This window comes from Gorilla gorilla, chromosome 4, assembly GCF_029281585.2.
Source record: "Gorilla gorilla gorilla isolate KB3781 chromosome 4, NHGRI_mGorGor1-v2.1_pri, whole genome shotgun sequence".
In the NCBI taxonomy this organism is placed as follows: Eukaryota; Metazoa; Chordata; class Mammalia; order Primates; family Hominidae; genus Gorilla; species Gorilla gorilla.
This window is the reverse complement of record NC_073228.2, coordinates 175744508-175771015: the sequence shown is the minus strand read 5'-3', so window position 1 is coordinate 175771015 and position 26508 is coordinate 175744508. Positions and strand designations below refer to the sequence as shown.

The 26508-nt window shown below is 38.8% G+C and overlaps 1 protein-coding gene across 8 annotated transcripts in view; it reads left to right on the top strand.

Moving 5' to 3' along the window:
* Positions 1–26508, top strand: part of FBXW11 (F-box and WD repeat domain containing 11) — a 147538-nt gene that overhangs the window by 43842 nt on the left and 77188 nt on the right. For 3 of the 8 annotated variants that reach the window (XM_019028228.3, XM_004042991.4, XM_019028229.3), the window contains one exon: positions 7982–8083. The exons of the other annotated variants lie outside the window; for them this stretch is intronic. In XM_019028228.3, coding sequence (XP_018883773.1) covers positions 7982–8083 — 102 coding nt within the window. The remainder of the gene's footprint in view (positions 1–7981; positions 8084–26508) is intronic. 8 annotated transcript variants of the gene reach the window in all.

The following is a 26508-nucleotide window of genomic DNA, read 5'->3' as shown; positions in this document are numbered from 1 at the left end:
TGGTCATTGGAGAAAAATCGGAAAATATGGATGAATAAAAATTTGAAAAGAACATTACCCTTCATCTCTCTACCAGAGAGATTACAGTGAAGATCCATTTTAGTTTTAATGCTTTTGGGTACTGATATCTTTTTTTTTTTTTTTTTAAAGACAAGAGTCTCACTCTGTTGCCCACGCTGGAGTACAATGGCATGATCTCAGCTCCCTGTAACCTCTGCCTCCTGGGTTCAAGCAATTCTCGTGCCTCAGCCTCCTGAGTAGCTGGGATCATAGGTGCGTGCCACCTGCCTGGCTAATTTTTTGTAATTTTTAGTAGAGACAGGCTTCCACTATGTTGGCCAGGCTGGTCTCAAACTCCTGACATCAAGTAATCTCCTGCCTTGGCCTCCCACAGTGCTGGGATTATAGGCATGAGCCATCTTGCCTGGATGGGTTCTAATGTCTTACCTTAGAATAATTCAAGATGAAAATTGTTTGGACATTAATTAAAAAAATTATAGTGGTGTTTAAGCAAAGTTTGGCCTCTGACTTTGAGTCCTGATTCCACTACTTTTGGGCTGTTCTTGAATCTAAAAACTTGGCAGATAGTAAATTTTGGTTTTCCTCGTTCTTCTCATCCTTATTTTTTTTCTCCCCTTTCTACCTACTTCTCTGCATCCCCTTTTCTTCCCTTAACATATATCCCAGCCTGAATATACCCTGTGATATAATATTATGACAAGAACATAATTCTAGAATACAGTTGCTAAGAATTAAAATGTAAACTTTTTGGTTACATGTCACATGTTTACTATCAAATTCTGTTATAATAAAATGCCATTATAAGGAAAAGAAAGTATTTTGCACATTAGGGTAATGGGCCAATATTCAGTTCTATAAAAGTTTATAGAAAATGCCTTAAACTGTGAATTAACTTTTATTTAACAACCTGATTGCTACATTGTGATTCTTGGTTTTAAAAACAATGCATTTATGGTGGTGAGAGTGCTATTTCTTATAGGTTGCCATCAGACATTAATAGTGGAAGCCTAGGTTCTGAATTTTAGAAGACTCTTCTGAATGCTTTGTCCTTACTTTAGTTACAAACACTGCTGCTTCTTGAAAAGCAACAAGCTGAGAGATGAGACACAATAGGATAATTCCTAAGTTGGATTAACTTTAATGCTTAGTTTATTTGGCAGTCTTCAGCAGAAACTGAATGGGGTCTCTAGCTGTCAAATCCAGGTTTAGAGAGCTGGAGTTATGTACTCCCCTTGAGCCCACCTATTGTCTGATTCATCAAGACCCAGTCCTCACTCATGGCTAGAGATTCCCAGTGGAAAGGGCATTACTGCCAAATGGTTACTCCATGAAATTGATCTTTTATTTCTCTTCTTCATCATTATCATGGCACTCTTTGTTTGATATTCTATCAGTAGGGCCTGGTGGAAGTTTTGTGGGGGGAGAAAAAAGGACCTAGACTGAGTATGAAAGTTGGTAAGTGCTGGTTATTGTGTCTACTCTTTGTAGCCCATCTGAAAGAAATTGCATTGGTTGTAAAACAAAAATGAGCTGCTATCTTATAGATTCTCGAAGAGACTTATCCTTATTTCTCTGCAAATCATGCTTGGCTGCAGCTGCCAAGGGTCATTCCTTTGCTTAAAACAGTTTAATAGCTGTCTCATCGTCTGTAGCAGTGATTTGAATATTAAAATTTTGGATGTCTCACTTAAAGGAATTTAACACATTCAAAACACTCTGGTCTTTAACAAAATCCATAATATAATATCTATGAAAACATCCTTGGTTTTTGTACTATCTGCTTACACTCTTTGTCACTGGGTTACTGTTGAGCAGACTTCTTTTATCGTTTGCGGCAAATATTCTCCACGAGTTCTAGAAAACATGAGATATTTCTTTGTTGCTGGCTTGATTTGGCTTGGCTTTGGCTTGATGTTATGCTTCACCCCTTACCTCTTAATCTAAAAACCTCCATCCCCTGTCCACCTCCACCTCCATCTCTGTGTTGCATGATCTGTTTCTATTCCTCTCTGACAGATATTGTACAAACTGTGTATGTGCTGAGTTGCAGAAAAAAAAGTCATTCACATTGATGTAAAATTGGATGACACAGCTGAGAAGCATTGGGCCAACTACTGATGGGCTGTAGCACAGAGTTTAAGACCTGTTGTTCTACGGGATTAAGTCACAAGTTTGATGGAGAGACCTCTGGTCCCTCCCTGTCTCTCTTAATTAAGCCTTTCTCATCTCACACTTAAGTATTTTAATGCTAAATTAATTGCAGATACTTGCATAGGATGTTTCATTTTTTACCTCTTTGGCTTTGCTTATGCTATGTATTCTTCTTGGAATGTCTTTCTCTCTCTTTTTCCCCTGGCTGCCTCCTACTTACCCTATATGAATTAGTTCAGGCATCCTCTTCCTTTGGGTGGGTTAAGTTCATATTTGTGTGTGTATGTATATATATATATGTGTGTGTGTGTGTGTGTGTGTGTGTGTGTATTTACATTATAAGTTTAAGATTGCCTTCTGTGAGCTCCTGGAGAATAAAGAGAATGTCTTAATTGCTTTACTATGTGCAGATAGATATAAGTTCAGATAAGTTTTTTGCTTAATGGAACAACCACTCAACTTGATTACTTCAATCATGATGACAGGAGTGAGAAGAAGCTGGTAATGATTCTGTGGGAAGTGGATTAAATAAAAAGATTGGTGGTGGGGGGAGTTATAGAAAACCTATAATAAGGCAGATTTCTAAATCAGGGGTTATAACATTAGAGAGATGATTAACATAAAATACTTCTTTGGGGAACTTTTAAAAGAACTGCTTCTTTGAGAAGGATTCAGGGCAGGAGATTCAAAACAATCCCATCTAAAAACAGACAGAAGTTAGCTTTTGTGAGTTCTTCAAGTGAGCCAATCAGAATACAAGGTGCCTGCAACCACTTTTTCCTTTTGATTTGTGGTTCCTATGGCAATAGGAAGAGAGCCTAGGACATTTTTCTCCTACCTCTTTTAATAAACTTTTTGCTTTTGAAAAATGCCAAAAGAGATTATTCTTTTTGTCTTTACTGACTTACAGTGTTTCTCAGCATAGTGGCTTCGATTTAGGTTTTTTTGATTATATGGTGGATATGGCAAAAGTAATAAACACTGTCAGCTTCCCTGGCTAATATTATTTTCTTCAGCTATAGAACCTATAAATATGCAATCTAATTAGGTATTAGCTGTTAATAGCACAACCCATTATGAATCATTTCCTGTTCTCTGTGAACAACCCTAAATTAGAATATTAATCATTACAAGTAGCTAAATACGAAATTATAACAAATGTATCTTGGCAATTTTTGACCCTCCAAAGTCTTCTGTTAAGTATCCCCACTATGATCCTCCTGGGTTGTTTCTCTTGAGCTCAAGGTTAAAGTCTTAAGGGGAAAGAGGCTTAGTGTGTATTGTTGTTGGCTTAATAAGCAGGTCAATAAGTATTTGTTAAAATTGATAAATACCCATGGTATCAGGGGTATTCTTCAGACATATTTTAGCAATATGAAAGAACGCTGTTCACTTAAAAAAAAAGGACAATCGTCTGTACTGTGAATTTAGCTAATATGAAGAAATCTTTTCATTATTCAGTTAAGCAATCATGGATAATAGTTATTCTCGAATGATCAACATGGGTTTCCAGCCATGTCCCTAAATTAAAAATTTAAAGCTTCAAGAATCACTTACGGCCAGGAGCCATGGCTCATGCCTTTAATGCCAGCACTTTGGGAGGCCGAGGCAGGCAGATCACCTGAGGTCAGGAGTTCAAGACCAGCCTGGCCAGCATGGTGAAACCCCGTCTCTACTAAAAATACAAAAATTAGCCAGGCGTGGTGGCAGGTGCCTGTAATCCCAGTTACTCGGGAGGCTGAGGCAGGAAAATTGCTTGAACCTGAGAGATGGAGGTTTCAGTGAGCCAAGATCATGCCACCGCACTCCAGCCTGGGTGACAGAGCGAGACTCTATCTCAAAAGAAAAAAAAGAATCAATTACTGTTGTGGTCCTAGCTGTATTTTAATGCTCTTAGGTTGATGAATGTGGAACTTTTATTTTTATCCATTATTTTCAAATTGGATCAATGTCCTCCTGATCTATTAGATCTAAGACCTAAGAGGAACCTACCTTGTTTTGGCTAGCAGGTACAGACTTTCTTACTAAAAGGTGGGTGTATTTCCTAGAATAGCATTTTCTGTTGAGTAGAGATGATTTTTCAGCAATGTGGCTGGTCACTTAGCTTCAAAGTAATTATTGAGTGTGAAAGTAAGCAGTTGTAATACCTTTTAACCACTGTCTGTGTTCTTACCAAATGGAAAACAACACTCGTCTTGAAACTGGAAGTTCCCAGTCCTGGGATGATCTGAGAGTTGAGACTTCTGATTAGTAGATATTGGCAGTTGCATCACACACCAGCTTGGGTGCTGCCTAGGATCAAGCTGTCTCAGTGAAAAGTACTCTTGCCTCAGACCTTAGCACCAACCCAGCATTATGCGATTTTGAAATCTTAGCACCAACCCAGCACTATGTGATTTTGGATAAGTAAATTACTTCATCTCTGAGCCTGTTTCCTCTTCTGAAGGGGAAAGTAATGTCTATTGTGTAGGATTATTGTGAAAATGAGATGAGATATCCTTTATAAAGTATTTAGCATGATCTTGGCATCTAATAAATACTCAATAAATACTGGCATCATTCTTTATATCTTACAGTATCTACCATAGATATTATGAAGAGAAAATCTTGGAAATCTGACCCTCGGAGGGTCTTTTAAAAATCTTTTCCTGAATATACTAGTTAAATAACAAGCTTCAAAAAGCTTTGAAATATCAGTCTTCTAATAAATGGCTAATGTTTTAAAATCAAGTTCACCGAAAATTTTCTTTACGTTGATTGTCTTCCACATTTTTATGAATATTGATTAAATCATTAAATGGTTAAAAAGCTTTGATAATATCATTGTTTTTCTAATTTGGATTTAATTTCTTCACCTCTTAATCTAAAATTAGCGGTGCGAGGTTATACTAAATAGTCTTTAAAATGCCTTCCTGTTCTCACAATCTGTGATTTTTTGATTTACTGAATGTGAAAAATTGCCTTTTAAAAAGTTTTAGATTCCAACTTATTAGCAGAATCTAATCAACACCTTATGCTTTCATGGTTTTTACCCTTTGAGGCAAATACTATTAACGCTTGCAGAGGGAACCTGACTTTTTACTGAATAAGTAAAAATTGATTTACATATGAGCTTTGGTGTTAATTTGATATTAGTTGCTGAATCCAGATGTAATCCTTTTTTGTTGTTGTTGTTGAGACAGGATCTCACTCTGTTGCCCAGGCCGGAGTATAGTGCTGCGATCTTGGCTCACTGCAACCTCCACCTTCCAAGCTCAAGCAATCCTCCCACCTCAGCCTTCCGAGCAGCTGGTACTATGGGTGCATACCACCATGCTTGGCTACTTTTGTATTATTTGTAAAGGTGGGGTTTCACCATGTTGCTCAGGCTGGTCTCGAACTCCTGGGCGTAAGTAATCCCACCACCTCGGCCTCCCAAAGTGCTGGGGCTATAGGCGTGAGCCACCTCACCTGGCTAGGTGTAGTCCTTAAACTCTCTTCTTTGCCCATCCACTTGTGATGTATGCTGATGTAAGTATTCTTTTGTTAAACATGTGTAAGAATTATCTCTGGATAGAGAGTGTTTGTTGTAGTGGAAAGAAAATCAGCTTGTCAGGTTTAATTTACTAGTCCTAATTCTGCCATCAGTTAGCCCTTATTCCCCCGCACCTTGGACAAGTTGCTGGGTTTTTTTCTTTTCTTTTCTTTTCTTTTTTTTTTTTGAGGCAGTCTCACTCAGTCGCTCGGGCTGGAGTGCAGTGGCGTGGTCTTGGCTTACTGCAACCTCTGACTCCCAGGTTCAAGCAATTCTCCTGCCTCAGCCTCCCAAGTAGCTGGGATTACAGGTGTGTGCCACCACACGCCTGGCTAATTTTTGTGTTTTTAGTAGAGATGGGGTTTCACCATGTTGGCCAGGCTTGTCTTCAACTCTTGACCTCAAGTGATCTGACCGCCTTGGCTTCCCAAAGTGCTAGGATTATAGGTGTGAGCCACCATTCCTGGTCTGTGTTGCTGTTTTAACAAATCAGGCTCTCCTTTCCGTTTTAATTAAAAAAGTTTTTTTCTTAATTGAAAAAAAATTCCATGGGACTATGCTTGATATCTCTTTCCTGATCATCAGTTTCCTCATCATAAAATGGAATAATACCTATTTTACAGGGTTATTGTGAGAGTTTACTATTTCAGCTGTCTAGCACATAACAGAAGCTTGATAAATGGCAACTACTTTCATTATTTTATTCAGCATCTTCTGTGGTTGGCACTCTGCAAAGTGTTGAGGCAACAAAATTTGTGTACCTGGAGTTTCAAATGACACTGTATTGGCTTTGGAATAAAGGCACACCTTGGAAGTGTGTCATTTTCATTGCTACCAGAAAGCTGCTCAATTTTTTTATTCCATTTGGTTCCTCTGATTTTGTATTCTTTAAATGCCTTTTCTAAGTAATCTCAATATTCCGTGTATTATAGGTGAACTGTAACTAGTAAGTGGCAGATACTAGATAGGAACCCAGGTCTCTCTGATTTCAAGCAAAGCTATCTTTGTTTGTATTGCAGTTGGGTGATAATAGAATTTATCCACTAAACCAGAACACTTTTGAGAGTGAAAGTTATGAGGGGACAATAAGTGTCATCCAGGACTATCTCAGGCAAATGAGGGTGTTTGACTATTCTAATTATAGCTAGAACAAACAAGTTTATGAGCTTGGGTCCAAGACTTCTGGGATGTTTTGGTTGAACCCAAACACTCACCTTTAATTTTTGTTACATGAGTATTGATTTTGCCATAGTAAATTAATTGACTTTATATTTGAATGATTAAACAGTATGGTCTAATGGTTATTAACTTTACAGTATGGTCTAATGGTTATTAAGTAGTAGCCATAGTACATATGTTCATTTTATATTTTACTTTTTTTCTTAATTCCTTTAAAATCAGCAAGCTTTTAAAAGAGGATCAAAGAGGTAAATTAAATAAGCTTTTTAATTCTTAGTCATGTCAGACGGACTTTGTAAACAAAGTCTAAAATGAAAATCATGACATTCCAATGTTTTTCCTTTGGGAAGGTGGAGATGTGATGACACTGAAAATCATGCATTTTAAATCACCTCTTTTATTGCCTTTATCTATCAGTCTGTCACCCATCTTTCTTGTTCTTTTTGCCTTATTCTTTAGGTCTCCTGTGATTTTACCTTAGGTGCAAAACTTTACTCACATGATAAAAGTTGGGGTGATTTAAGTTTTCACAATAGCAGCATCATAGTCTTGTGGAAAGAATGTGGGTTTTGGTAGCAGACAAACCAAAGTTTGAAATTCTGGCTCTCCCCTCCTTTGTTGTGTGTCCTTGCGCTAATCACTTAACCTCTGAGCCTCGGTTTCCTTACAATGATAGGAGGATTAGAGAACAAATGTAAAGTGCTGGGCAAATAGTAGGTTCTTAAACAACGATGACAATTATGGTTATGTGACATAGACGAGAAACTGTGGCACTGATGAAATTGTAGTTGACAATCTCACCACTAATCTTGTTTTGCACTCAAACTTTCACAGTTCCCTTTGGTGGGTTTTTGTTTAAACATTCTCTCTGTCCCTCTTGATTCTATTCACTGTACCCTGAGAAATTAGTGGTTGGCAGCAGAAACCTCCTTTCCATAGAACATCAAGTGGGCCCTCCCCCAAGGTTTCAGTGAGCTGTCTGGGACCATCCCTAACCTCCAAACTGCCAAGGGTGCACCCCCTGCCCCAACTAACATTCAAGTTGCCTGTGTGAAGGAGTGATTTGTTGCGGCCTCTAACTGCTTCTTCTCTTCCTTCCTTTTTGTCATCCTGCAGTGTTCTGTGCCAAGGTCTTTGTGGCTAGGCTGCGCCAACCTGGTAGAGAGCATGTGCGCACTGAGTTGCCTGCAGAGCATGCCCAGTGTCAGATGTCTCCAGGTGCCTCTCTTCTTTCTTGTTGTAAATGTGTTTTTACGTATGCCATGAACATTTGTTGAAACTTGCAGTAGTGTGTTTAATCCAATGTTAAGTCTGCTAAATGTTCTGTGTAACCCTCTGCTTTCCTCCAGCCTGGGTGCCCCACATGGAGGAGTTAGTACCAAGAGGGGCCCTTTTGAGCAAACGGGTCTTTGGCTGGGCCCTGTCCTCCCCTTTTCTGCTCCTGCTTTTTACTCTTTTCCCCTCACCTTGAGGTTGTAATTCTCATGTTTAATAGTTGCGCATGTGCCAAAAAAAACTCCTGACATTTTCCATTTGGCTACCTTTAACAGTTCTTTGTTGAGTTGGGAGGGTTTCATAATTAAAGTGGTGATTTTTTTCTATTTTGAAACTCATCCTTTTGGCTTGCTTTCTCTCCCCTCTTCAAAAAAGGAGCGGGGAGGGAATCACTACTGGCATAAAGCCTCAAACTGAAGTTTATAAAGATCATAGCTTTATGCTGCCAATAATTTGTCAGTTTGGGCCACCTCCCAAAGGCCAGATCTGACACCTGTCCTCAGGGTCCACCCAGTTTTCCAGGCCGAGGCCGGCAGAGAATTCCACAGATAAAAGTAAAACTTTTTGGGGGTGGATGGGAAAGGGTTGCTCAGGATAGAACTGTTAGCAGGAGTGCAGCTGGTGACCCTCTCTTGTTGGGGTGGCTTCTAAGAGAGCCAAGGAAGAAAACATTGTAGCTTTATTTCTGAAGCTCTGTTTAGAGCAAGCATGTGTTTAATTAAATATGGTTTCAGTAGCAATATTCAGTTTTCATCACTGCATATTCCAGACAGTTTGATATATCTTTAAAAAGCCATATTAAATTCCTGGCATCTGGTTGAGACTGTCCTGTTTGAGGAAAACTGTAAAATTAGGCATTGAGTTAGAGGGATATTATTGATGGCATGGGTGACTTTACTGTTCTCAAGTTTATCTTTCTATTCATGTTTACAATTTTTAAATGGAGCTGGGGAGCCAGGAAGGAGGAAAATGTTCTTCATATTGGAGTCAGGCATTTTATTTACTTATTGGCAAACATTCAGAGTAGCACTGGTGTGGTTATTGATTCAAATTGCTTTCTTTGGAAAACTGTACTGGAACCTCACTAACACAGTTAACTGGAGAGCGAGTTCAATATAAGGCCCAGTTGTCTTTAGATTCTGTATATAAAGGTGGGTTACAAGTCTTACCTTACAAGAACAGGATGCTTCAGTGAGGCTCAAAGTGTAATGAATATATGTTTACTTTTGGAAAAGCAGCTTCTGTGCATGCGATGTAACTTTTAACAAAAACGTTCTTGGAATGGCAGCCATTATTGCATGTGCTCTCCTTGATGCTGTATAATGGATATTTGCGTTATTATAATAGGTGTACATTTTTGTCTCTATTTTTCTGGATTAAAAGGAATGTTACAGTTGCTTTTTAGTGGGCTGACCAAGTTTTTTCCAGAACTGGAAATTTAAGAGGGGGAAAAATTGTAGTTGTTAGTGAGGTCTTGAAGTGCAGATTCTTTTTATTGCATTCAGTTAAAAGTAATTGGCCAATGGAAGGCATCATTCAATATATTTTAGTAACAGTATTGTGAGTTCTCTGGAGGTGGGGTGAGTGGGAGGAGGTACACAGGTTCCTACCTTGTTGAAAATGGAAATCCAAATTTGTTAAAAGTTCCTTGACTCATCTTTCTTAGTGAAATTCACTTAAAAAGGAAAAAAAGATTTTTTTTTTTGCCTTAATTGGGTCTTATTTCAGTGAGTGGAGCAATATTGTCTTTAGAGACGTGTAGAGTATTCTGTTTACTTAGGTTTAATTTTTGCTAGTATATAATTGAGGGTATGCAGCATAGTAAAACGAACTAAGTACTCAGCTCATTGGCATTAGCAAATCATTACTCTTGTTTTGTCCCACATGTGAATGGAAAGTAAACATGTATTAATATTAATGAGCCTGGAAGATTTCCTTCCTCTCTACTCATTTAAGTATTATTTTAATGCCAGCATTTCTCCCCTTTAGCTCCAGTCTCCAAACAGTGCTAAAATTTCGTGCCTTAATTTGGGTTTGGGCTCTCAAAGAAGGCCTGTTGCTTATATGCTGCATCTTTGGTTTATTGCAAAGATGACTCTTCCTTTGCACACCTTTTAGCAACCTCATATTAGAGCAGGCCTGAGAAGGGAAGGAATAGTTAGGCTACCTGGAGAGAACAGAACCTAGTTCTTTCCTGGTCTCTGAAGTTCCATGAAAGAGTCCCCCTTAAAATTGTCAGAGTGGATCCACTGATAATTGCAACTTGAGCCCATTGACCTGTCTATATGTCTGAATTTTAGTTTACCTTTTGAAAAAGCTGGAGGGAAGATAGTAGTTGCCCTTAGGCGTAATTTACCCATTCCGGAAGTTTCTACCATCGTCTAGAAGGGAAAACAGGTATCAGAGACTTAAAAATCACTCATTACCAACTGTTACGTGGTGCTTCACATATATTAGCTTTGTGACAACCCTGTGAGGTAGGTGTTCTTATCTCCAATTTTCTCATATGGAAACTGAGTCTGAGGTGACTATTTGGCCCAAGATAATGTTTACATAACTGTAAAGTTACTGGCATATGAATCACGCACTTGCCTGATTCCCAAACTGGTTTTCTTTCCTTTACTCTGGAATGCTGCTTTTGTAGTTTTCCATGTTGGTTTTATTTGTAGAAACCTCACTATTGACACCTGGTATATGGTTTGTTTAGTTATTAATATTATTTGAAAATAAGAAAAGAAAAACCTGCCAAATTCTGTAGAAAAAAAAAGTTGCCATTATTTTTGCCAAAATGAGCCCTCCTGAATCTTACAGTTAGTGAGGTTCCTGAGTGGACTTTCTGCAAACTTAATTCCATAAATATTTACTGAGCAATTGGTATGTTGCCAGGGCCTCTATTGGTTATCTCTCAACCAAGCTGAACTGAGTCAGTGTTTCATTTGCCTCAGATGTCCTGATTCAACCGGTTGATTGTTATAGCAAATAATCAGGAATTCAGACCATGTGGATTATTGATTTGCCCAGATTCCTGTGGCATGAGAATCATACCAATGTTAATAATAGTATGTATCATTTATTTTCCACGTTCTTTCTATGTGTTGGACTCTAGGAATTGGATTATCTCATATGATCTTTTATGGAAAAGTTATCTACCTTGCCATTTTTGTATATGAAATTATAGAGGTGAATTGACCTGCCTAAGGTTACACATTTATTTAAGTGGCAGAACTGGGTTAGGAACATAATCTGGATGACTGCAAAGCCAGTGCTCTAGTCACCAGTCTGTAGTGACAACTGCCATTTTAACTTGCAACTGCCATTTTTAGGTTGAAACAAATTCCCCTTAATTTTTGGAGTTATAAATTTAAAGCCAACACAGCAGCATGATGTAATAGACTGGCAAGTTGTCTTGGGAATGTCATTTGCAGCCTCAGCTGGGGGAGAGTGTTAGTGATAAGCCTTTTGCTGGGGTAGGACTGATTGCTTGGAATGACAGTGAGGATCATGTGAATTGAGTTTGAGTGCCTCCTTCCAAGCTCTAGTGCATATAGTGCTGGGCAGTAAGTAGCACAACTTCTTGACAGCTGCCTTTCTTGTTTCTTTTTTTACTTTTAATAGGTGTAGTGAGCCACAGTGGTCTGAGAATGCCACAGAACTTATCATAGCTTTTGATATAAGAGAATATTTTTTAGAGGAGGGAGATAGCTTGGTAGAAAGAACCCTGGCTTTGGTGCAGACAAACCTCTATTCTAGTCCTGTTCCTACTACTTAATGACTTTGTGATACTGGGCAAGTTACTTTATTTTCCCGAACCCCTGTTTCCTCATCTTTAAAAATCATAAAGGGTTTTTATGAGGTAGAGAAAGATAATTGCCACCTCTTACTGATTCTTACTCTTGGGGGGTATGAAATCCATTTTTTTTTATTTACTTGCTCCTGCCTCTCCATTTAAGAAGGAATTTCAGTCTTACAGTCTTAGATTCCAGGGCTAGGTAAGGATTAGCTAAAAGACCATGCATATGATAAGGCTGTTTTTGTTCAGGGTCGGTCTGTCTTAGGTCAGACATGGCTGTTTGAACTCGTTGCCTCTTGTCTGTTTTCTAATGAGCATTAGGGATTTGTCATTTCTTGTTGATTATCTTAATTATCCTTTAGCACTCTGGGTCTGGTAATGTGAACGTTTTCGGTTGCTCAGTGATAGAATCTGTAGTATTTTATAAACACTAAAACCTACATTTTTGGCTGAGCATGGTCGCTTACCTGTATAATTCCAGTGCTTTGTGAGGTCCAGGTGGGAGGATTGCTTGAGGGCAGGAGTTTGAGACCAGCCTTCGCAACATAGCAAGGCCCTACAAACATTTTATTTTTGTATTTTGTCTCTACAAAACAAAATAAAAAATTAGGTGGACATGGTGGCATGTGCCTGTAGTCCTAGCTACTCTGGGAGCCGAGGTTGGAGAATCCCTTGAGCCCAGGAGTTGGAGGTTACAGTGAGCTGTGATCACACCACTGCACTCCAGCCTGGGTGACAGAGCAAGATCATTGTCTCTAAAACAGGGATGTCCAATCTTTTGTCTTCCCTGGACCACATTGGAAGAAGAATTGTCTTGGACTACACATAAAATTACACTAACACTGACGATAGCTGATGAGCTAAAAAAAAAAATGGCAAAAGAAAAAAAATCTCATAATATTTTAAGAAGGTTTACGAATTTGTGTTGGGCCTCATTCAAAGCCGTCCTGGGGTCCTGCAGGCCACGGGTTTGTTCTAAAAAATATATAAATAGGCTGGGCGCGATGGCTCACGCCTGTAATCCCAGCAATTTGGGAGGCCGAGGTGGGCGGATCACTTGAGGTCAGGTCAAGACCAGCCTGGCCAACATGGTGAAACCCTGTCTCTGCTAAAAATACAAAAAGTAGCCGGGCGTGATGGTGGGCGCCTGTAATCCTAGCTACTTGGGAGGCTGAGGCAGGAGAATTGCTTGAACCCAGGAGGTGGCGGCTGCAGTGAGCCGAGATTGTACCACTGCACTCCAGCCTGGGTGACAGAGGGAGACTCCGTCTCAAAAAAAAAAAAAAAATTATATATATGTATATACACACAACACACACACACACACACACATATACACACACACATATAAGTATATGGATATATGGTTAAAAAAAACCACATCTTTCCTCTTTATAAGAAAATTTACAAAATAGAGTTTGAAAAAGAAGAAAACGTCCATTGGTAGCGTGAGCATCTACCACCCAGAGAGAACATTTGTTGCTATTTTAGGGCCTTACTTCATCCTGTCTGTCCGGTAGGGAGGAATCCATCAAATTGTGCAGTGTTATTCTGCTGCTGCTGATTTTAAAAGTGGTATTTTTAATGCCCTGTGGAACCCCAGCTTGACTTTGGAGTCACTAGAGGGATAAAGGAGGGGCTAGCACAGTGTGCCTCCTACTTCGATCTCACTTAGAATGGCTCTGGATTTATCTATTCTACTTAATGGGGCTCTTAGGAAGATTTCATTTTAAAAACTTTCTCCTTATAGAAATAGCTAAACACACAAAAATAAGAGAATTATTCAACTTAATCTTGAACAGTTTTCAAAATTATGCTAATCTTAGTTCAACTTTTCTTCAATTGTGTTTTTCCTGGGGCATTTTAAAAGCAAATCTAAAATGCCTCAAAGTTTTACAAACCACTGTTTCATGCTAGCATTAACAAATTTTTAAACAAACTTCAAGAAATTAAAAATAAAGGCCAGGCATGATGGTTCACACCTGTAATCCCAGCACTTTGGGAGGCCCAGGCAAATGGATCACCTGAGGTCAGGAGTTTGAGACAAGCCTGGCCAACATGGTGAAACCCCGTCTCTACTAAAAATACAAAAATTAGCCGGGTATGGTGGCATGCACCTGTAATCTCAGCTACTCGGGAGGCTACATCACAGGGCTTTAGCATTTTTTTATTTTCAAAAAAAAAATAGCCAGTTTTTTTTCCTCTTTTTTTTCGAGATAGGGTCTTGCTCTGTTGCCCAGGCTGGAGTGCAGTGGTAGGATCATGGCTCACTGCAACCTTGACCTCCCAAGCTCAAGTGATCCCTCGCACTTCAGCCTCCTGAGTAGCTGAAAGCACAGGCATGTGCCACCATGCCCAGATAATTTTTCAGTTTTTTGTACAGACAGGGTCTTGATATATTGCCCAGGCTGGTCTCAAACTTCTGGTCTCGAGTGATCCTCCCAATTCAGCCTCCCAAAAGTGTTGGGATTACAGGTGTGAGCCACTGATCCCGGTGGCTAGTTTTCCTTTTGAAGGGCCTTTAGACTACAATTTTTTTTTTGTTTTTTGTGGCGGGGGTTGTATTATAGGAACTTCAGTAATTTCATTGCATATGTATCTTTAGGCTTGTACAATTTTGTATGTGTAATTGCTTGGTCAAGGAATATCAGCATTTTATTATGACTTAATTAAATTATATACAGAAAATTTTAGTAATCTCTCCCTTCTAATCCCTTCCTTCCCCCTAAGAAACGAGTGTTAACATTTTGTTGTTTATCATTGTGTATTTGTTTTCTTTGTTCATAGGAGGGTATGCAATCTGACAACTATCAGAATTCCCTCATTTAAATTAAAAAAACATCATTTATTTATGTATTTTTTTGAGACCGAGTCTAACTCTGTTACCCAGGCTAGAGTGCAGTGGTGCGATCTGGGCTCATTGCAGCCTCTGCCTCCCAGGTTCAAGTGATCCTCCTGCCTCAGCCTCCTGAATAGCTGGGACGACAGGTGTGCGCCACCACGCCTGGCTAATTTTTTGTATTTTAAGTGGAGACGAGATTTTGCCATGTTGGCCAGGCTGGTCTGGAACTCCTGACCTCAGGTGGTCTGCCTGCCTCAGCCTCCCAAAGTGCTGGGATTACAGGCATGAGCCACCGCACCCAGCCATTTTTTTTTGAATAGAGAAAATGGGCTCACCCTAGAAAAATCACAATACGGGGTCACTTATTTGCTTTATTTATTTAACGTTATGTTATAGACATGTCCCCAGATTAGTAAAGTCTAACTCTTTCATGAATGGTACTTTTATCATCCCTAGATTTTTGGGGTGGAGGTGAGAGTACAGGTGTTTTTTTTTTTTCTTTCCATTTTTGAAGTATAAAGTGTATATAGAAAAGTTCAGAAATCTTAAGTGTGTACAGCTCAGTGATTTATCTTAAAGTGAACAGTGATTTATTTTGATAGGTATGGCTAAATTGCTTTCATGGAAGATAGACCCATTTATATTCCAAGCATTTCCATAACCCCTGAATATCATTTAAAAATGTTTAAGGTGTACTTTAAAAGTATTACTAAAAATAACATACTTGTTCAAAGTTAAACCAATAAATAAAAACTGAAAAATAGTAACATGATGAATTAAGATTTTCTATCATTTAAAATCATTGTATAATATTCCATTTAATAAATATATTAATGATTTTAAGAAAACTTCCCTTCCATATTAAGACTGCTTCCAATTTTGAGACATTTTAAGCCATGTGGAGTTAAGCATCATTGTAATTAAGTCTTTGTATACTTCTGTGATTATTTTCTTAGGTAAGACAGTGTGCACATTTAGGTTGCTAACTTGTACTTTTGAGAAGCTGGGTAAAATTATACTCTTAAAAGCAGCCCATCAGAGATCCCTTTTCATACTCTAGATGACATTGAATATTTTAATTTTGTACTTTGTTGACATTTTGATGGATGAAAATGCAGAAATGGTATCTTATTATAATGTACATTTAATTGCTAATGGGTTGGAATATATGTATACATAAAAATATTCATTGGCCATTTCTGTGGTTGTTATATGAGTTACCTCTTCATGTTCTTTTTTCCATTTTTCTATTGATGGCCTTATTTAAAAAATCTGATTTGTAGGAACTCTTTATATATTAAATATATTAACTGTTATTTATTGCAAATACTTCTCCCAGTTTGACATTTGCCTTTCAGTTTTTTAATAATGGTTTTGGCCATGATGAAAGTTTTGAAAAAATGTTTACTTTTTGTGTGGCTATACTTGTTCCTTTCTTATAATATTCTTCTAGTGGTTTATAGCATTGTGCTTTGCAATCTTTCATTTTCTCTGTAATTTATTTTGCTATATGCTGTGAATTAGGGATGCACATTCTTTCTGAATGACCTATCAGTTGTCTGCATGCTATTTACTGATCTAGTGTTTTTTCATTGATTTGATATCATATGCGCATGTTTCACTTCCTTGTGTCCAATGATGTGCAGTCACCGAAGCCTTGTTCAAGCTTTTATTCTTCTTCACCTTCCTATTATTATCATCAGCCATCAACCTTTGTAAGCTCATCATCCACAACTGTATCATGCTGTCTTTTATATGTTGTACTAGTTTGAAAGTGTCTTACTGATGATATAGACTTTGAAAGTTTAGTGTCAAATGTTATTCCTATGCATTGAAATTTCCATGTCATATTTTCTGAAAACAGTGAGGATGACTTGGTGACCTGAGAATTTGAAGCAGCAGAAAAACAGCAAATAAATTAATATTTTAGAGAAAGTTTTAATGATAGCACAATGCCTGCATATAGTACTAGCACTAAGAAATCACATTCCCTTTGGAAGAGAGCCTGTGCTATGGGAGAATGAAAACTATACCTTGCCTTACTAGCAGTTGTAATTTATGGTTTCCAAAACAATGTGTGTGATAGATTAAGGTTTCACAGTATAATTTGAGGATAGGGACATGGGTAAATGGAATTCAGAACACATTACAAAACGTCTTTTTAATTCTTGAACAAAAATGTCATGTACCTGATACTATAGACATTTATTATGTTGCTTGTAAGAGTGCTTGTTTTATTTATTTCTGTTAGTTTATATTTACTGTTCATTCTGTTTATGAAAGTAACTTTTTTTGTTTGATTTTTGTTGTTGTTGTTGTTTTTTAATTAAATAGAAATGGGATCTTCCTATGTTGCCCAGACTGGTCTCGAACTCCTGGGCTCAAGTGATCTTCCTGCCTCTACCTCCCAAAGTGCTGAGATTATAGGCATGAGCCACCATGCCTGGCTACTAACACTTTTTTTTTAATGGCAGAGATTTTAGAGAGTGGACAAGTATGAAGGAGAAATTAACCAGTCAATCATAATCTCCCTTCACTTTAGTATCTGTTCTTTGTTTTCTGTCATTTTGTTTCTATATAGATGTGCTTATCTATCTATACTTTTTGTTTTTATATAGGTTTATACTCCATACACTGAAGTATAACCCATTTTTTTTTTTTTTTTTTTTTGAGATGGAGTCTCACTCTGTCGCCCAGGCTGGTGTGCAGTGGCGTGATCTTGGCTCACTGCAACCTCTGCCTTCCGGGTTCAAGCGATTCTCCTGCCTCAGCCTCCCTAGTGGCTGGGATTACAGGCACGTGCCACCATGCCCAGCTAATTTTTTGTATTTTTAGTAGAGATGGGGTTTCACTATGTTGGCCAGGCTGGTCTTGAGCTCCTGACCCCGTGATCCGCCCACCTTGGCCTCCCAAAGTGCTGGGATTATAGGTGTGAGCCACCATGCCTGGCCTACGTTTTTATTTTTAAAAATAAAATTTTTATTTTTTTGAGGCAGGGTCTCATTCTGTTGCCCAAGCTAGAGTGCAGTGGTGTGAACATGGCTCACTACAGCGTCGACCTCCCTGGCCCAAGTAGTCCTTTCATCTCAGCCTCCCAAGTAGCTGGGACCACAGACACACACCAGCCACTCCTGGCTAATTTTTAAATTTTTTGTAGAGATGGCGTCTCCCTATGTTCCCCAGGCTGGTACATTTTTAATAACTGCAATTTCATTGTCTGGGTATACAATAATTTAATCAGTCTGTTACTAATGGACATTAATTAAGGTCATTAAACTTTAGTGTATATTCATGCTTCATACCTTAGATTATCTTATTCATTGAAAAAATTCTGAGTCAAAGGAAGTGGACCTTGTTTTTTTTTTTTTTAATAGTTGAGATGGGGCCTCCCTATGTTGTCCGGACTGGGGTCTTGAACTCCTGAGCTCAAGTGGTCTGCCCACTTTGGCCTTGCAAAATCCTGAGATTACAGGCGTGGGCCACCACACCCAGCCCTGGACTTTAAGCCTTTTAAACTTCTAGCAAAAACATTATTCTAGTTTTTAATATTATCAGCAATGTATGATTATAATAGAAATAAATGCCCAATGTAGAAAACTGGGAAATATAGGAAAACACAAAGAGTAAATTAAAAATCAGTCTTCACTCTTTTGTTTTTTCTTCGAGCAACAAATGACTTATGATGTTCTTACTATGTGTTAGGCATAGGGCCTGGTAATAGAGGAGTGCACAAAACAGACAAAAAGCCTTGTTGTCTCAGAACCTACATTTTAGTGGTGAAAGAAAATGAGTAAAACGGCCAGGTGCAGTGGCTCACGCCTGTAATCCCAGCACCTTGGGAGGCCAAGGCAGGTGGATCACTTGAGGGCAGGAGTTCAAGACCAGCCTGGCTAACATGGTGAATCCTGTCTCTACTAAAAATACAAAAATTAGCCAGGCGTGGTGGCAGGCACCTGCAATCCCATCTACTTGGGAGGCTGAGGCAGGAAAATTGCTTAAACCTGGGAGGTGGAGGTTGCAGTGAGCCGAGATCTCGCCACTGCACTCCAGCCTGGGCGACAGAGTGAGACTCTGTATCAAAAAAAAAAAAAAAGTACAGTACACAGTATGTTAGATAGTAATATGTTCTGTGGAGAAAAGGGGGGAATAGAGCACCCCAAGATTTGGGAAGGGCTTCAGTTTTAAATAGAGCGAAGAGGGAAAGCCATTTGAGCAAAGACTTGAAGGAAATGAGGGAGCAAGCTGTGCAGTTATCTAGAGGAAAAGAATCCCAGGTAGAGGGAACAGCAAGTGTACAACAAGCCCCAGAGGTAGGAATGTTTGTGGCATGTTAAAATAGCCAGAAGGCTAATGTCTGGCTGGAATGTGGAATGAGGGAGAAAGTAGTAGGAGATGAAATCAGGGAAGGAAGGAGGAAGGTCATAGAAATTCTGTGGGGCTTCTAGAGTTCCGTAGACTTTGGCTTTTATTCTGCATGAGATGGGAAGTCATTAGAGAATTTTTACCAGAGGGGTCATTGAATGTCTTGACAGGATCCCTCTACCTGCTGTGTAGACATAGAAGGAAGAGGTGGAAGCAGGGAGACCAACTCTAAGATTGATCAGCATGTCAGTCAGGGTTCTCCAGAGAAACAGAATCAATAGTAGGTAGATATTTTAGGAAACTGATTCACATGACCATGGGGGCTGGCAAGACTGAATGTTGTGAGACAGGCCATTAGGCTGGAAGCTCAGGCAAGATTTCCCTGTTGCAGCCTGGAGGCAAAATTTATCCTTCTCTGGGAAACCCCAGTCTTTTCTCTTAGGCCTTCAATTGACTGGATGAGGCTTACCTACATTATGGTGGTTAATAGACTCAAAGTCTGCTGATTGTAAATGTTAATCATACCTAACAATACCCTTACACCAATATCTGCTAATAGATTAGTATTTGACCAAACAGCTGGCCATATAACCTAGTCTAGCCAAGTTGACACATAAAATTAACCATCACGAGCAGATTGGAAGGAGGCCACACTTTGGAGTTAGGGATTCAAAATGGAAACAGTTCATGATGAAATGAAAGAAAAGGTGAGTATGAGGTTAGTAAAAACAATATTAATCTTGTTAAGCCAGTATCATTTATAGCATCAATATCTAACAAGAATTTAGTCAGCGGTGATTTGGACTTTGGAGCCTCGGTGTGGTTGGAAGATAAAAATGTGATACGTTTCTACTTGCAATAGTGAAATAGTGAGTGCTTCGCAGAGAACCATTAGTATTTAGTGCTCAATTTGTGGAAGAACTATAAGTTTAATGTAGGGAACTTACAGTTAATGAGTACTACATGCCTAAACATGTTACTAAGCTCTTTCCCGTATATTATCTTTCTTCACTTTATAAACTTTATAAGCTAGGCACTATTCTGTCTGTTTTATATGTGAGGAAACTGAACTGAGGGAGAGAGAGCTTGTGACCTAAACAGGGGTATCTACCTTCTATGTGGTGGAGCCACGATTCAAACCTAGTCTTTCTAGTTCTATTATACCTTACTGCCTCTTAAAGTAGAAACTGTTTTCATAGGGATGATTTTTATATTTTAAGTTGTAAACAGACTTTCCTAAATCCCAGGTCAATTACGCAATAGGAATGCTCTTTATGTTGTTATACCAGTAGCTTGCATGATCAGATATCTCCTCTTCAGAGAGACCTTTTCTGACCACCCAATCGAAAATAGCTTCCTGCTTTCCACTCTGTTATTTTATGTTGCTTTATTTTTTTCCTTCATAGTGCTTAGCACTGTATGAAATTATATTCCATGTTTGTTTGTTTTCCTCCTGTCTGTTGTCTTTTCCCCCACCAGAATCCAAGTTCTATGAGAAAACGGGTCATGTCTTCTTTTTCACTGCTTGGTAAACACATCTGTTTCTAAAATAGTCCCAGCAGGTAGTAGGTGCTCAATAATTATTTATTGAATGAAGAATAAGCATAATAAGCTGGAATGTGAAGGAAAGGCTATTTCTAAGCTTGGTTAGGATTATCTGGTATAATATTATTTGCTGTCATAGTTAGGACTACTTTGGACTTCTTTCTTTGAATTCTGTGAATGTAAGTATTCCTGTGAGTTGAAAGATTATCTTGAAAAAAACTGATTTTGATTTGAAAGTCTTCAAATCAGACTGTATTTTGTTTTGCTTTAAAAAGTTCTCTTTTGATTATAAAATTAATACTATTTATTATAGACCATTGGGGTAAAAGTGGAAAGAAAAATGAGAAACCACAGTTTATGGAGTACCATTCTTAATATTTTTGGCATGTTTTCTTTTAGTTGTTTTTTTTTTTTTTTTTGAGAGAGAGAGTCTCGCTGTCGCCCAGGCTGGAGTGCAGTGGCGCGATCTCCGCTCACTGCAGGCTCCGCCCTGCCGGGGTTCACGCTATTCTCCTGCCTCAGCCTCCCGCGTAGCTGGGACTACAGGCGCCCGCCACCTCATCCGGCTAATTTTTTGAATTTTTAGTAGAGATGGGGTTTCACCGTGTTAGCCAGGATGGTCTTGATCTCCTGACCTCGTGATCCACCTGCCTTGGCCTCCCAAAGTGCTGGGTTACAGGTGTGAGCCACAGTGCCCAGCCTTCTTTTACTTTTAAATCTATGCATATGTTTTACATAGTTGGGATTATATGCATATAAATAGATGTATAATTTTACTTTCTGTGCTTTGTATACTTAATAGAATGAGTGTATTAATGTATTCCTATAATTTCTCATAGCATAATTTGACATTGTCTTATATATTTTATGAACTTTCCATAACTTGTCATTTCTTTGGGTGCTTAGAGTCTTTGCTCTTAATTATCCAAAAAGCTAATCACCATCTTTGTGCGTAAATCTTTGGCTTCATTTTGAATTAGCTAGGATATATTTCCAGGAGATATATCATATATATCTTGTCAAATTGTTTCCCAGAGTGTTTACGTCTCATTATGCCTTCACTAGGATTGAACATTTTTATTTTGAAAAGCTTTAGCAAGCCTGTTGCTCTGTATAATTTAGTAGCATGCTCTAAATTCAAACCTCTTTACAAGTGGCAACTCTTTCCCCTGAGCAGTTTGAATATGTGTTGAGTCAGCTAAGGCATGGCCTACTAAAACAAGATCTAGGCCATGCCCGGTGGCTCACGCCTGTTATCGCAGCACTTTGGGAGGTCGAGGCGGGCGGATCATGAGGTCAGGAGATTGAGACCATCCTGTCCGACTTGGTGAAACCCTGTCTTTACTAAAAATTAGCTGGGTGTGGTGGCGCACGCCTGTAATCCCAGCTACTCGGGAGGCTGAGGCAGGAGAATCGCTTGAACCTGGGAGGTGGAGATTGCAGTGAGCTGAGATCCCACCACTGCACTCCAGCCTGGCGACAGAGCGAGACTCTGTCTAAAAATAAAAAGTAAAAAAGAAGATCTATGCTGCTGTGCTTGGCCAAGAAAAGGATGTCAAGAGACGTCCAAACACCTAACAACAGCCTGCCCATGCCTTCCATTGAGTTGCCTGGCTGCTACAACTAGATTTCAAAATTCAGATCATTCACTTAGAATGGAGTTACTCACAAACTACTTAAGAAAACAGAATCACTCTTATATCTTGGACATATTTATGTACCATGGTTCTGAGTCCTACTATGTCCCATGGCTTATGTTACATGCAGAGAACAAGCTGCCAATTGTTGTAGACAGATTGCATATGAACACTGTCTACCCTAATATAAAGAAGGTTCCTCTCTTTAGAAAACCAACAGTCACTTATTGGCATCCCTGTAAAATCTTTACATTATAGGATGCATCTTAGTTACTTAATTTGGAGTAGAAGGCAAATGTTAAATCCTTCATCTTTAAGACAATAAGAAATGAAAAATTGAGGGTTAAAGTAATGGTAGCTCTGATGGTAGTAGATAGGAAGAAACTGTCACCTAATTTGAAAGAAAAAGACTGTCAAAAGAAACATTGCCCAGGGCATCTGGTAGAGTTCACAGAAAAGAGATAGATGGATGAACCCCTTATTTTTAAAAATAATAATTTATTTTTAATTAAATTTAAAAAATTTAATTGATTAATTAATTTTTGAGATAGGGCCTTACTCTGTCACCCAGGCCAGAGTACGGTGGTGTGATCACTGCCCACTGCAGCCTCAACCTCCTGGGCTCAGGTGATCGTCCTACCTCAGCCTTCTGAGCAACTGGACTACTGGTGTGTGCTACCACGCCTGGCTAGTGTTTTTGGATTTTTTTGTAGAGACGGGGTTTCACTATGTTGCCCAGGCTGGTCTTAAACTCCTGGGCTCAAGTGATCTGCCTGCTTTGGCCTCCCAAAGTGTTAGGATTACAGGCGGTAGCTGTAACAATAGCAATGAGAAAACAGCAATCGCTTTTATGATATTCATTTAAACTAAATCTAACCATAAGGAAACAAAGGACAACCCTAAATTGACAGACTATGAAACAGCTGGTCTGTAATCTTCAGAAGTGTCAAGGTCATGGAAGTCCCGCAAAGACCAAATAACTCTTCCAGACTGAAAAAAACTAAAGAAGTGTGACAACTAAAGGCAATGCATCATTCTGAACTGGGTAGCTCTGCTATAAAGGAAATTATCAGGACCTCTGATGAAACTTAAACAAGGGCTGAGAATTAGTTGGCAGTAACCTGTCAGTACTAATTTACCGATTTGATTCTTGTATTATGACTATGTAGAACATCCTCCTCTGTAGGAAATACACAGTAAAATATTACAGCGTGAGAGAAGCATTCAGTCAACTTTACTTTCAAATTGAGAAACAAAAGGTTCTGTGTGTTATACTAATAACTTTTCTATAAGCTTGAGACTATCTCAAAATAAATAAAAAGCAATATTTCAATGGCTTGTTTACATTAATTATTACCTAACACTTCAAACTACAAGCTCATATCCCCAGGAATAAATGTGCAAAAACTCCTTTGTGACTTTTAGCTCGGGAAAGACGCATGAACCTGTAGTGTCAGTCAGTGCTAGTTTGAGAATATTTGTTTATTAAGATCATGTGATTAAAATGTGGTGGTAAAAAAGTCACAAAGGATTTTTTGCACATTTATTCCTGGGGATATGAGCTCATAGTTTGAAGTGTTAGGTAATAATTAATGTAAACAAGCCATTGAAATATTGCTTTTTATTTATTTTGAGATAGTCTCAAGCTTATAGAAAAGTTATTAGTATAACACACAGAACCTTTTGTTTCTCAATTTGAAAGTAAAGTTGACTGAATGCTTCTCTCACGCTGTAATATTTTACTGTGTATTTCCTACAGAGGAGGATGTTCTACATAGTCATAATACAAGAATCAAATCGGTAAATTAGTACTGACAGGTTACTGCCAACTAATTCTCAGCCCTTATTTAAGTTTCATCAGAGGTCCTGATAATTTCCTTTATAGCAGAGCTACCCAGTTCAGAATGATGCATTGCCTTTAGTTGTCACACTTCTTTAGTTTTTTTCAGTCTGGAAGAGTTATTTGGTCTTTGCGGGACTTCCATGACCTTGACACTTCTGAAGATTACAGACCAGCTGTTTCATAGTCTGTCAATTTAGGTTTGTCCTTTGTTTCCTTATGGTTAGATTTAGTTTAAATGAATATCATAAAAGCGATTTCTGTTTTCTCATTGCATCCTCTCAGGTAGTACATAATATTGATTTCTCTCATTCAGAATGGTGATCACAGATCACTTGAGTAAGGAAATGTCTATCAAGCCTTCTTCATTGTAAAGTTATTCTTTTTCCCTTTGTAATTATGCGTTGGGTGGGGAGGTACTTTGAAACTCCACAAATATCCTGTTTTCATCAGAATTTCAGTTTTTCATTTATTCTATCAGTATACACCTATATTTTCCTATTTTATTCAGTACGTTATTTTAATCTTTTATTATCATTATTTATTTCGATGGTCAGAGTGTTTAAAGTTTAGGCAGTGGGTGCCTTTTCAGGTCAGCATCTGTATCCTTTTTTTTTTTTTTTTGAGACGGAGTCTTGCTCTGTCGCCAGGCTGGAGTGCAGTGGTGCAATCTTGGCTCACTGCAACCTCCATCTCCCAGGTTCAAGGGATTCTCCTGCCTCAGCCTCCTGAGTAGTGGGATTATAGGCGTGTGCTACCACGCCTGGCTAATTTTTGTATTTTTAGTACAGACGGGGTTTCACCGTGTTGGTCAGGCTGGTCTCGACCTCCTGACCTCTTGATTCGCCTGCCTTGGCCTCCCAAAGTGCCGGGATTACAGGCATGAGCCACCGCACCCGGCCTGTCTGTATCCTTTTGATCTGTTCTCATAATTGTTTAAGTACTTGCTTATTTTCTGTTGCAACATGTTCCAGGCTTATCTTGTATTTTCCCACTCTCAGCCTTGGAACCAGCCATTTCTCCGAAGAGCCTTGTTTCCTTTCACTGAGGAATGGTATTAGATCTGGGTGGCAAGTGTGCTTAGTGCTACTGGAATGTCATTGCTTCTAGGCCCTCTCAGCCAACTGTGTTAGGAAATGTATGTATAATTTTTTGTCTATATAAAAATACTTCCCTCCTTGTTCTATGTATTAGAAACTGTGAGTCCATACTGATATATCCAATTCTAGTCTAGTCTCACAGATCTCATTCTAGCCTTCCAGAAGGAAACCCTTTTCATATTTAGTACTCAGTTCTCTAACAGTGAGAAACCTGACTCCGGTTTTCCACAATATATTTACTCACTTGCTCAACCCCAGAGTGCATATCAAGTAGTTGTAGAATTACAATGGGCCCTCCGCATTCCATGGATTCAGTCAACCTAGGATTGAAAATATTTGGGAGAAAAACCAATAAAAATAATAATATAACAGTAAAAAATAATACAAATAAAAATACAGTAGAACAACTATTTACATAGCTTTTACTTTTTTTTGGAATTATAAGTAGTCTATAGAGATTTAAAGTATATGAGAGGATGTGCTTAGGTTACATGCAAATACTATTCCACTTTATATAAGGAATTTGAGCACCAGTCAATTTTGATATCCATAGCGGGAAGAGTGTGTGTATCCTGAAACTGATGTCCGAGGATGACACTGAGGGATGACACGCCTTGCAAACATCACTGAAAAATACATGTACTAACACTAGCCATACTAAAGATTCTTTACAGTTTTCTTTCTTTCTTTCTTTCTTTTTTGAGACAGGGTCTTGCTGTGTAGCCCAGGTTGGAGTGCGGTGGCACGATCTCAGCTCACTGCAGCCTCCACTCCTGGGATCAAGTGATCCTCCCCACTCAGCCTCCTAAATAGCTAGGACTACAGGCACATGTCACCATGCCCTGTTAATTTTTGTCATTTTTCTTAGAGATGGGGTCTTGGCATGTTGCACAGGCTGGTCTTGAACTCCTAGGCTCAAGTGATCTGCCTGCCTTGGCTTCCCAAAGTGCTGGGATTACAGGTGTAGCCACCACGCCTGGGGATTTCTTTATAGTTCTTAAAAATCATGTTTATGACTGTGTAGTCCCATTACTGAGTTCAAGAGTCACTTGGGGGGGTTTTCACCCTCTTCCATTAAGTATGATTATGTTATTCATTTGTTTCTGCTGATATATTCCATCTCTCTTTCTCAGTTTTTGTTTATTTTTGGTTTATTTATTTTTGAGACAGAGTCTTGCTGTCACCCATACTGGAGTGCAGTGGCATGGTCTTGGCTCACTGCAACCTCTGCCTCCCGGGTTCAAGTGATTCT